Source organism: Berghia stephanieae, chromosome 8 (assembly GCF_034508935.2).
Source record: "Berghia stephanieae isolate SIO BIC M18660-M18661 chromosome 8, UCSD_Bste_1.3, whole genome shotgun sequence".
NCBI classification, from domain to species: Eukaryota; Metazoa; Mollusca; class Gastropoda; order Nudibranchia; family Aeolidiidae; genus Berghia; species Berghia stephanieae.
The window spans coordinates 33,302,199-33,315,306 of NC_088367.1; the positions used below are offsets into that span (position 1 = coordinate 33,302,199).

Sequence of the window (13,108 nt, forward strand, 5' to 3'; positions counted from 1 at the left end):
CACACAGCGCAGCAGCGGGTGATCGAACTTGGTACTTTTCGGGTACAAAGCAAAGACCGTACCGCTGAACCACGCTGTTGAATGGACTAATAATTCAATAAATAAATAAATAAATAAATAAACTTGATCTTTTATAGACCACAGTATCCACTAAACGTGCTATACAAAGGGTCCCTGGAAAACAGCAACACGTAACATGTAGAACGAGACATGGCGCCTGTTAGGCGGTATTACTATTCTTTTCTGACAGAGACAACACTGTTAACGGCCAGGTACTCATTTTACACCTGAGTACGGTGACAGAATGTGGAGTAAAAAGTCTTCTCCAATGACTCAACTATGCGCCGAGCGCATATCTTATAAATACATAAATAATGAAAAGGATTTATTTCTAAAATAACCTTAAATCAATCTGTCACGTGTTTTGCGTATGCTTAGTGGGAAAATTTTTTAAAAAGTCTTTCACAGCAATTAGGCCCTTGGAACCGGACAATAACAGTTGACTGCTACACTTTGGATAGAACGCTAGTCTTACAGACCCAGTTGACCCAATCACTGCTGGATGGAATAGGGGGAGGGGGAGGGGGGGGGGAGAAAAATCTCGATTTCACCTGGGACTGATCTCAACCATTTTGTGTGTGAAGTGAGTACCCAACCATCTGGGCTATGAGGATCCATAGCCTGACACGGGGACTTGTATTTTGACGTTATATTTTTCGGTAAGTGCCCCGTCTAGTGAGCTGTCGTATGTTCTAGTGCTCAAGGAAACAATGATCCTATTGGCTGAACTATTAACCCCTCCCTCCCCCCCCCCCACCAGACACACACACACACACACACACACACACACGTATATATAATTCAGTAATTGTTTCTTGGGTTGAAAACAATTATTTAGAATCACAAATTATAGTTATTTATTTAGCAATATTTGATTTTTTTAAGCAAAAAGAGAGAAAAATATAGAAAATTGGTGAATTATTTTGTGAATATTGATAATGGTAGATAAAGTGTACATATATGCAGGTCTGACATCCGAACCCGCTAATGGGCCCAGTTTAACGTTGTAATGGACAATATTTTGCGTCATTTTTTGGAGATCTCCATTACAACAATGAGCTCATAATGAAATGGGCTATCAGACCTGCAAATAAGTGCACGTCGGTAGATACAATAATGTTTATTTTTAAAAATAAATTCTTAAAATTAAAAAGAGACGAAAAGCCCTTGTATATAATGTTATGCCGTAAGTTTAGAGATATGAATATGAAAAATAAGAAATTTTGCATGCAGCCAATTTTGTGAAACAAAATGGTTTGAATATAATTTATTATAGACAAAGAATTCGACAAAAAAGGGAGTAAATCAAGATTATCTAACTCATTTTATTTATTTACTTATTTATTTATTTATTTATTTATTTATTTATTTATTTATTTATTTATCTATTTATTTTATTATTTATGTATTTGTTTGTTTGTGTAAAAAAGTGAGTTCCACTTCTTTTTTTATAGACGTTAAATATTGATTCAAAATGGCGCTATGATAGTAATCTACGTGTACATATTTTGCAGGTCTGATAACCGATAGCAATAACGGGCTTGTTTTGAGATTGGTGTAAAGAAGAATATTTTGTGTTGGTTAGAGAGTAGATATTTTCATAGGAAATATTTTATAATGTATTTTAGGTAATTTGCCGATAGAAATAAAAATCATAAATTAACTCAGATGTGTTCCAATGACCAAATTCTGACGAAGTGAGTTTTAAAAACCTGCTCAGGGACACATAGAGAGAAAGAGAGTTAATATAGATGGAAAGAAATTGACGTCACCCAGCTCTTTGTTAATTTTTTTAGACAGCCATTTTGATGATTAGTTCTCACTAAATTATGTCAATTAGACTAGTAGAAACGTTCAGAGTTACGCATAATTTTGTGTGTTGTTACATTAAATCCGGATGGCTGATGTTATGGGTTTTTTTCTCTAAACGCATAGCATCAATACTAATTTATACTTTTGGACACATTTTTGTGTTTTTATTAATGTTGATGTTTGCTTTTATGGGTTTTACAGTGTTTTCGACACTAATATGTTATTTCAGCACCAGTAAAAGGGAAGGTAATAGGAGAAAATTGTAGATTAAAAGTAGTAGGCACTGAAGAAAAAGTAAGACAAAGGGACTGGCTCAAAAGAAGATCCATCACGAAGTCCCAGGTTTGAGAGCTTTTACCAAGAGGAGTGTCATGTAAATCAATCGATATTTGAAGGACGAGTTCTTTGGCCCAAATTTTTAAATACGAGTTTTTTCCTGAGTTAAAGGGTTAAAAATTTTATTTTTGAAGCGTATCATAAAGGTGGGGGATAATTTATTAGCGGCGTCGGGTGAAGCAAATTTTAAAATGGTAGTGAAGCGTAATATTAATATCAATATTAAGATTAAGACTTAATTTGCATTCATCATCTTATTTTACAGGGTATTTTTTAATGTACATCTTTAATATGTTTTATTGTTGCTTGTAAACTTTTTTTTAAAAAGCAAGGAGCTGTCTAAATCTTTTTAAAAAACAAACGAAAAAACAAAAACAAACAAAAACAAAATGAAATAAATTTACTAGTATACTATAAAATAAATACTCGGATTGAACAACGGTCAAGTTCTGTTTGAAGTAAATAACATCAACAACAATAACAATAAAAAAAACCAAGCAAAAGCAAAAAAAAAAAAAAAAACAACAACAAAAAAATAACAAAACAAAAAAAACAACGACAACAACAACAATATTACGAAAAGTATTTTGAAGGAAAAAAATACAATTGTCGCTAACTGACAATAAATATTGGATACATAAAAAAAGAAAAATTAAGAAAATAATAGAAAAAAACATGACAGGTTACGAAGATACGTGATATGGATGCGTTTATAGAAATTAAGCAAAGAATTTAAATAATACACATTATGTGTGAAAGACATATAAACTTCCATTTATCGGTTTCAGCACAATTAATTGAAAGCACCCTGATATTTTTTTATTTTTTTTTGTCGATCTCATTAAATTTAACAGGTTGTTTTGTTATTTTATGAATACTTTTGTATTTTTAGATACAACAGCAACGCAGGTGTTGTTGATGATGAGTTTTACATCAGAATGAAGGTGTAGAGATGTTATCATTTTTTACACAGACAAATTCGGGAGCTGGTACTTTACTGGTGTAAGATAAAGATATAAAATAGTGTGTATGAAACAGTGCCAGACCATAGCCATTGTTAACATATTATAGCCTGACACAAGAACCAGTCCCATCGTACAGTTATAGCCTGACACTGACCAAATCATGACGTCAAAATGCCAGTCTTTGGCCACAAAGGAAAACAAATCGTGAGTTGTATTCAATAGCTCAACCAATGGGACCACTTGTTTCCATGAGCACTACTAATAACAACTCACTAGGCGGTGCAAAAAAAAACAAAAAATGACGTCAAAATGACGGCTATAACTTAACGATGACGACGCTAGAACCCACTAGGACTTATAGATTGACGTCATTTCCTAGGTTTTTGCACCGTAAAGTGAGTTGTTGTTAGTAGAGCTCATGGAAACAAGGGATCTCATTGGTTGACCTATTGAATACAACTCATGATTTGTTTTCTTTTGAGGCCAAAGACTCGTCTTTTGAAGTCATTTTTGGTCAGTGTCTGGCTTTAGATAGTTCGAAGATGACGTCACTCAGGCCTTTGTTATTGTTTTTGCCATCCGCGTTTGTGAGTTGTTCTCACTAAACTGTATTAACCAGACTATAAAAGTTCATGGTTACACAGAGTTTGTGTGTTGGTCCGTTATACTTCCGGATGGCAATGTTGTGAACTCCTTGGCCAAGCGCATTCTATCTATAAGTTTACGGTGGCTCCGGCCAGACCGTTGCCATCGTTATGTTATAGCAGGAGACTGAAATCCAAAAGGACTGGCAGTTTGACGTCATTATTTGGTTTTTGCACCGCCTAGTGAGTTGTCGTTAGTCGAGTTCATGGAAACAAGTTATTTCATTGGTTGAACTATTGAATACAACTCACGATTTGTTTTCTTTTGTGGCAAAAGACTGGCATTTTGACGTCATTTTTTGGTCAGTGTCAGGCCATAACTTTACGAAGGCCACGGTCAGACACGGTAGAAAGAAATATACAAGAAAAAAAACACCCCAAAAAATCAGACTCCCTAGTCGATGTAGGCTAATTTTTTTGGGATGTTTCTTTTTATTTCTTTTTTTTTATCTTTATGCATAGTATTTTTTTCAGATATTTACACAGATCCCAGGCTACTCAAAGATACATTGGTTCCTTTATTTTGACATTATAAATACAGCGATCATTGCTTTGTGGTTATAATAATCGTTTGAATCCATTACAAAATCAAACTTATTGAAATGAAAATCAATGTTACATTCGACTGATGTTCTATCCTTTCTTTCTTTCTTTCTTTCTTTTTTTTATCAAAGAAGATGAAAGAAGAGTAGACACTTTCCAAAGCAAATGTCTCAGAAGGATATTAAGAATAAGGTAGCGACAGCATATAGACAGAACGCAGTTGACGTCACTCAGGTATTTGTTATTGGTTTATTTTTTATTTTTTTTGCTATCCATGTTTTTGAGTAATTCTCACTAAACTGTATTAACCAGACTATCAAACGTTTAAGGTAACACATAGTTTTGTGTGTTGGTCCTTTTTACTTCCGGATGGCAATGTTGTGGATTTATTAGCCAAACGCATACTATCGATAACAGCAGATAAAGTGATAGAATTGACAGGAACGGAGACGGTCATATGAGAGCAATGGTCAAGAGGAAGAGATGGAATTGGATTGGACATGTATTGAGAAAGGAAAATGATTTTGATTGTGCTATAGCAATGGGATGGATGGACACCAAGAAGAAATAGGAGAATGGGACGCCCAAAAGCAATATTATGGTGCAAAGTGGTGGAGAGGGAAGAAATGCTGTTGGCATAAATACTCCTGTTAGCGAGCAAGAACTAAAGCAAGGGACCGGAGCAAATGGAGGGAAGACTATTCAGGCCTTTTGCGCCTCCTGGTACTTGAGAGAATTAAGGTTAACTCTCTCCTTACCAGCCATTTTCAGGATTTATCCCCAAAAACTTCACACCCAACTAACACAAAGATCTTTTTTTTATCACTCTAACACAATACCAGTAAAGTTCTTGCGATAAATAATTTCTTGAGCAGAACATGCTCTACAATACAGTGTTCATTTTCTTTAAATTTTATGATGTACAAAAGAAATTTGAATAAGAAAAATGTTGGTTGCATCTATCGTAACGAATGTGAATATTTTCCTATAGTTGGTAAGGAAAGGGTTAAGGTAAGATGTGTATTCTAGATGCTTTGAATGTGATTAGACCTGTTAACTTTATGATAGCTAAGAAAAATATTTAAATAAATAAATAATTAAAGTTTTACTTTGTTAGGACGAATAAAACAGTTGTCATTTTTTTAAAAAAATGAGCTTTTATATAGTGCAATATCCACTAACTGGTCAACTGCATCACTTAACATTTAGGACGGCACATGACGGCTGTTAGGCGATTTACATTTTTTTGGGACAGAGACAACGCTGCCAACGGCCAGGTACTCATTTCACACCTGAGTCCAGTGAGAGAATGTAATCCGATCCGAAGGCGAGGGTCTTACCACAAGACCACATATAATGTGAGAGTTAAGACAAGAGCACAGTATTTGGCAGATGTGTTTAGTTGAGGGAAAATGATTTTATGACTTTAATCCTAAGAAAGCGATGTTGGAAAATAAAAAATAATGCTGTCGCCCATTGTGTATAAACTTGGATTAAACTGGACGCTTATTATCAGTTTTCAACCAAAAAATCTTTCATAGCGTTACGACCTCTGCCTCATTAAAACTCAAATTGCCTGGCTGTTCCTGTTCATTCGGTGAAAACTTTCAATCAGATAAGTTGTAATTATTAGAGTGAAATCTAACCCCGCCCATAATATTAATAACAATAGAGTTAAGCCAAGGGAAGTAATGGACGAAAGCAGAAATGTCAGTTCGTGTTTTTAAAAGAAAACTTCAAAAGCTTTGCGGTTTTTTTGGGGTTTTTTTGTTTTGTTGTTGTTTTTTTTTTGTTTTTTTGTTTTTGTTTTTTTTTTTTTTGGGGGGGGGGGGGGGGGGTTAAGCTGTTCGGCAATGAGTACACAGGTCTTATTTTTCCTATTATGTTAAACAAATCACTAAATTTTACTTATTTAATATACAGATTAGCACGAATTACACATGATATTATGTTTCACTACTAAACTGGCAAGACAAAACAAATGGTTTATTTATCAACACACTTACTAATGGTATATAGATTTGTTTCTACTTTCATTTGCATATTAGTCGGAAAAGGGAACATTTGGCATCTTTTTTCACTTTTCATATCATTTGGCCTTTTACTTTGCCTTGTTTGGCATTTTCTTTTGCCTTGTTTGGCATTTTCACTTTATTTAATTATTTATCTTTGCTTTTGTTTTTTTTTAATTTTATTTTGTTTCGTTTTTTTATTTTTTGGGATAAAATAAATCAAGAATTCCTGAACGAAAGCAGTAATGTATTCCATTAAATTTGTTGGAAAGTTTCATTTGAAAGAAATAAATACAAATTTTTAAATATAAAAAGACAGAATTAAAATATCACGAGCCAAAACAAAAAACAAAAAATCAAAAACCAAAAAAAATGAAATAATAATTTAAAAAATAAAATAAAATAAATAAACCAGATGTGGCGATTGTGCGATTAAGTTCCAAACGATAAAATTGAAACAACACAAAGCTATTCGTGAGAAATGTTGAAGGTTTACATTTGGTGCAAGCTGCAATCTCTACTTACTTTGTAAAGAGTTACCAAGTCTAGCTAAAATGAACAAATAAATAACGCGTAAATTTTTTTTGGGCGAAAAATTAATTGTCTAAAATCTTTAAATTTGGCATTAATATGTCAGTAAAATCTTACGACTAAGCAAATAAATAAATTAGTATCTAAACAAACAAATAAAATAATAGATAAATGAATAAATAAATAGATAAATAAATAAGTAAATAACAGATACGAAACAGAGAGAAGAAAGATTATTGAAAATCACGAGAGAAAAAAAAGTGAAAAATAAAGTTTAAAAAAAATAAAGAGAAGAAATAAATTAAACATGAATTTGTTAGATTAACGACATTGGAAAATTGACTGTAACATCCATGACTTATATTTGGATTGCCCTATCCAATTTGAATTGTTAAAACAAAGTATCATAACTTCGATATTCAGAAAGTTTAAGGAAATGAAAGATTTGAATCCTTAAGTTATCAACATTAATTGCAGATAAACAAGTCAACAGAAAAAAATAGGATTTTGACTACGTGTACTTGTATTCAGGTCTGACATCCAAACTCGCTTATGGGCCTAGTTTAACATTGTTGTCATGGACAATATTTTGCGTCATTTTTTTAGATTTCCATTACAACAATGCGCCCATAAGGAATTGGGTTATCAGACCTGCAAATAAGTGCACGTCGGATTTTGGCATACGATTATTTTCCTTAATATTTCAAAATCACGTTATTCATATTCCAATGGTGCCAGCATAACTTATAAGATCATCTACAGTTTGTAACATTTAATTTTCTTAAAATTGTAACATTTACTTTTCTTAAATTTCTCATGTCATTTTACTATTATTATTATTATGATTAATATTAATATTAATATTAATATTATTATTATTATTATTATTATTATTATTATTATTATTATTATTATTATTATTATTATTATTATTATTATTATTATTATTATTATTACTATTATTACTATTATTATTATTATTATTTATTATTATTATTATTATTATTATTATTATTATTATTATTATTATTATTATTATTATTATTATTATTATTATTATTATTACTATCATCATTATTATTATTATTATTATTATTATTATTATTATTACTATTATTATTATTATTATTATTATTATTATTATTATTATTATTATTATTATTATTATTATTATTATTATTATTATTATTATTATTATTATTATTATTATTATTATTATTATCATTATTATTACTATTATTATAGTTATTGTGTGTAACAAAACGACTATAACAGCTTCGGAAAAGAATAAAATTTTTCTTATGGGTGGAAAATGAGTTTTGAACCGTAAATACTTTTTATGAAGTAATAAAGTAATAAACAACAATGACGATAACAGCTTGAAAAATAAAAAGAACGAACTACGAAACACGGACTGTTTCAGACTCAAAACCCTTCCTTCAGCCATCAACAAAAATAAATTAATGTTTTCATTGGGTTTTTGTTGTTGTTCTTGGCTGAAGAAGGGTTTTTAGCCCGAAACGTTCGGTGTTCGGTAATTTTTGTTTGAAGCTGTTTTGTTCATTTTTTGTTTATTACTGTTTACACTCCACAGCTTCTAGCAGCCTAGTATCACTTTGATCTATGAAATATTCTTTTTTGTTTTCTTTTTTGTTTGTTCTCTTTATATGTTTTTGTTTTTGGTTTTGGTTTTGTATTTATTTTAGTTCCTGCCAAACTGTTATACTATTCATTTTTGTGTTATATATATATATATATATATATATATATATATATATATATATATATATAACGGTCAACAGATTAAGACAGCGTAGTAAGATATTGAGTCGATTATTGGAAACGTTTTAGTCAAACTATATATATAAATATATATATATATATATATATATATATATATATATATATATATATATATATATATATATATAATATTTCGGGTAAAAATACAGAAACACGCAATGGCAATAGAACACAAGAGACCAAAATTATATTTAAAAATTGTCGTGCACGTGAATGGTGGAGGTCATCAGTTAAAAACAAAACACCGCAAACGATAATTGACAAAATCCAACAAAAGGTAACAGAGGCATGCAACAGTAGCATTAGCAGGAGCAGCAACAATAGTAGCAACAACAACAAAGAACAAACTAACAGCATCAAACAATAACAACACCAAACATCAACAAAAACAACTACAAACAACAACAACAAACAACAACAACAATCGCCAACAACAAACAACAAAATAACAACAACAACAACAATTAACAACAACTACAAAAAACAAGAAACAGCAACAAAAACAGCATGAGCAAACTACAGACAATAACAGAAAGCAAACAACAACAACAGACAGCAAACAACAATAACAAGCAGCAACAACAAACATCAAACAACAACAACAAACAATAACAACAAACAAGAGCTACAAACAGCAAAAAACAACACTACGTAAACAACAACAACAACAAACACCAAACAACAACGACATCAAACAACAACAACATACAACAACAACAACAATAAAATAAAGAACAACAGCCATTTAAAAATCACCAACTGAAATAAAATAGATTTTAAAAAACAAACACATTGAAAATATGAAAATATGTAACCTATTGCCTCCGACAGGTAGTATGTCAAGGTAACCGTTTTGAGGTCATAGGTCAAAAAGGTCACATACTTCAGGCCAATTGAACCTACAACTCACTTTCTGTTATCTGGTACACCTGGACATAACACCGTATCGAGGTTGTGGACCACATATTCTATAACTTAAAACAACAACAACGATAACAACAACAATAATCACTATTAGAAAGAGGGAAAAAATGGAAATAATAATAATAATAATAATAATAATAATAATAATAATAATAATAATAATATAATAACGTAGGAAAACCAAATCGAATCTTACATCTGTAGACGTTGTTCTTTTGTAAGCCGTCGAGTGTCCATTCGGCGTAGTGTCCAGCATTTCCCGTAGATTGTCGTTTGTGTCCAGGAGATTTTTGTTGGCCTCGCTGGATTATAAAACATATTAGTGTTTTTGTTTTAAAATGTAAAGCGATACTAACCACACAAAAAAGGTTGTTTAATGATGATGAGGATGATGATGATGATGATGATGATGATGATGATGATGATGATGATGATGATGATGATAATGATAATAAAAATAATAATAATAATAATAATAATAATAATAATAATAATAATAATAATAATAATAATAATAATAAGAAGAAGAAGAAGAAGGAGAAGAAGAAGAAGAAGAAGAAGAAGAAGAAGAAGAAGAAGAATAGAAGAAGAACAACAACAACAACAAAACAACAACAACAACAAATAATAATAATAATAATAATAATAATAATAATAATAATAATAATAATAATAATAATAATAATAAAAATATAATAATAAATAATAATAATAATAATAATAATAATAGTATATATATATATATATATATATATATATATATATATATATATATATATATATAGTGCTTTATGCATAGGCCTCAAAGTGCGTTTTGAAACATATTACCACAAATGATTATTGCTTTCGACGTTTCTCCTTGATAAAAACAATGGATATAGAAGAAAAACGAAACAAATGTTATTGTGCTAAGAAAGACAGAGAAAATAAAAGCGCAGCATTGTGAATTTATGACAAGATGAGACAATTTAACGATACATAACAATTTTGAAACTGGTCTGCTTGCAACACTGAATGAAATAAGCTTAAGCACATTTATATTTATAGCAAAACGGTATGTGTAATGCCGATAATAGCCTCTTAGTGCTTTCGTGTCCAAAAAAATCTAAGAATATGATTTTTTAAAAATAATTATATGCCAGCACAAGAAACCCACATTAATCATTTTGACGGAGTTGAATCTAGATATAGCATTCAGAAATTGGACCAAACAATTTATCAACAGTGGAGGGCATATTATCATAAGTTACCATTATACGACTACCAAGTGTCATAATGCCAAATGTTTCTTTTCCATTTAATAAATAATAATAATTTTAAAAATTCCCTTTATTCATCCCATAGGATAAATAATTTATCTTTAGGGTCTATTCCAAGGGAAGACTGGAATAACACAGGCGTCAGCCGCAGTGCAGCACCGTAAATTGAGTTAGGGCGAGGTGACTTGCTCACGGCCACACAGCACAGCGAATTCGGTACCTTTCGTCGGGTACGAAGAAAAGACCGTGCCGCTGAGCCATGCTGCCTAAAAATATTCAAAAATAATTATTCGAAAAAAAAAGAAATTACAATTTTATTTTAGAAATGTCACCTTTGGCACAAAGCACGCAGGCTATAAAGGGGCAAGAATACTTACTGCAAAAGTTGGAGTTGTCTTCTTAGACTATCTTGTTCGTTCTGATAAACTTCTACTGTTTTGTTTTCACTGAAATGAGTAAGTTGTAAAAATATTTGTTCAGGTCCTAGATGTTTGGGAATACTTACTGCAACCCTTGAAGTTGAACATGGAGCTTGTCTCTTTCTGTTTTATGAAGCTCTTCAGATTTCATCAGGCTGAAATCAAATCGAATTATATCGAAACGAGCCGGTTACGGTTTCCTACATTGTTGCCAGATTTAAAATGCTCACCATAAAAACACAATAAAACCATCAAAAGCCAAAATGAAGAGTAAAGAAAACAAACCAGAAAAAAAAATAACAGAAACAAAATCAAAACAAATGCAAACAAAGATAAATAACAAAAAAAAACATTTAAAAAAAACAAATAAAAAACATGAATTATTTGGTTTTGAACAAGGGAACCAAACAACCCATCACACAACAGACAAAACAGAAAATGAATAGAAAAGAAGACAGACAGATACATCGCTGTGTACGGCCACGTTCTCATTTTACACCTAAGTAGGGCAAGAGTATGTGAGTCAAAAGGACAACAATAACAAAGACCAGAGTGAAGTCAACTTCATTCTATCTATAGATAGTATTCGCTTGGCTAAGAAGCTCACAACATTGCTACCCGGAAGTATAACGGACCAACACAAAAAACTATATGTAACCTTGAACGTTTATAGTCTAGTTAATACAGTTTTATGAGAATTACTCATAAACGCAAATGGCAAAAAACAATAATAAAGACCTGAGTGACGTCACCTTTGTTCTATCTATTTTTCCGTTAGAGCCACCTCTGTTACCGGCAAGTTACTCATTTTACACTTGATCGTGGTGTGGGAATGTGAGGAAAGAGATTTCTTCAACAACTCCATTTTGCGCCTACTCACAGATTGGGACTCAAACCAAGGACATCATGTCCAAAGGCGAGTGTCATACCACAAGACCACACAATTGCTCTAAACAAACAATAGATACTTAGATAACCCCGCCTCTCGGACAGTCGTCATAATGTAAACAATGGCCGTGATTGGTTGACATATCAAACTACAGAGATATTACGATCGATGGTATTTGTCTTATTAAAATACCCACTGTTCTACCGCTTAGTAAAAGGAACCAGCACAGAAAACGATATGTAAACTTTTAAGTGTATAACATGATAGAGAAAACCGTGTGATAACTAGTCACCCATTTAGCGGTATAAAAACAATAACAACGATTTGAGAGAGGTCGATTTCATTCAAAGAAAATTGTTTATAAAAAAAACAACTATGTTTGTCCGAGCACGTGTGAAGGCATGTCACAAATTCCATGTTTTGATTGGTCAAAAATCTACTGGTTAATTACAAATTTAGACTCACACATCAAGTTCGTATGTTTTCTCATCCAGCTGTTGTTTCACTGATGTCATTTCCGTTTTGACCAGGGCTAGGTTTGTCTGGGCGTCAGTGAGCTCCGATTTGAGTAGTCTGTTTTGCATTTGAATTTCCTCAAGGCGTTTTTTCATAGACAATAAATGCTCCTCTTGGTCATTGTCCATCTTGTTTAAGCCATCCTGTCAAAAAAAATATTTAAAAAAACACATCGATTTATTCATATTATATATAGACCAAGAGCCTTTTTTAAAAGGAAAATATCCATTTAAAAATTGATCTTTTATATAGCGAAATATCCTCTAAACGTGCTCAAAACGCCAACAGCAACATTTAACATGTAGGACGGAACATGACGCCTGTAGTAGATATTACTATTTTTTTCGGGCAGAGACAATGCTGCTGACGACCAGGTACTCATTTTACACCTGAGC

At 31.6% G+C, this 13,108-nt stretch overlaps 1 protein-coding gene across 20 annotated transcripts in view; it reads right to left on the bottom strand.

Annotated features, from left to right (window-relative positions):
- The window catches only part of LOC144978539 (ras and EF-hand domain-containing protein-like), a 119,124-nt gene that overhangs the window by 15,061 nt on the left and 90,955 nt on the right, over window positions 1–13,108 (bottom strand). For 11 of the 20 annotated variants that reach the window (XM_078924745.1, XM_078924742.1, XM_078924746.1 and 8 more), the window contains 4 exons: window positions 12,663–12,856; window positions 11,267–11,335; window positions 9,827–9,932; window positions 6,898–6,921 (listed from right to left, as the gene is read on the bottom strand). In XM_078924745.1, coding sequence (XP_078780871.1) covers window positions 6,898–6,921; window positions 9,827–9,932; window positions 11,267–11,335; window positions 12,663–12,856 — 393 coding nt within the window. Of the gene's footprint in view, window positions 1–6,897; window positions 6,922–9,826; window positions 9,933–11,266; window positions 11,336–11,394; window positions 11,464–12,662; window positions 12,857–13,108 lie in introns of all 20 variants that reach the window. The other 9 variants (XM_078924749.1, XM_078924748.1, XM_078924750.1 and 6 more) reach the window with 3 other exon arrangements.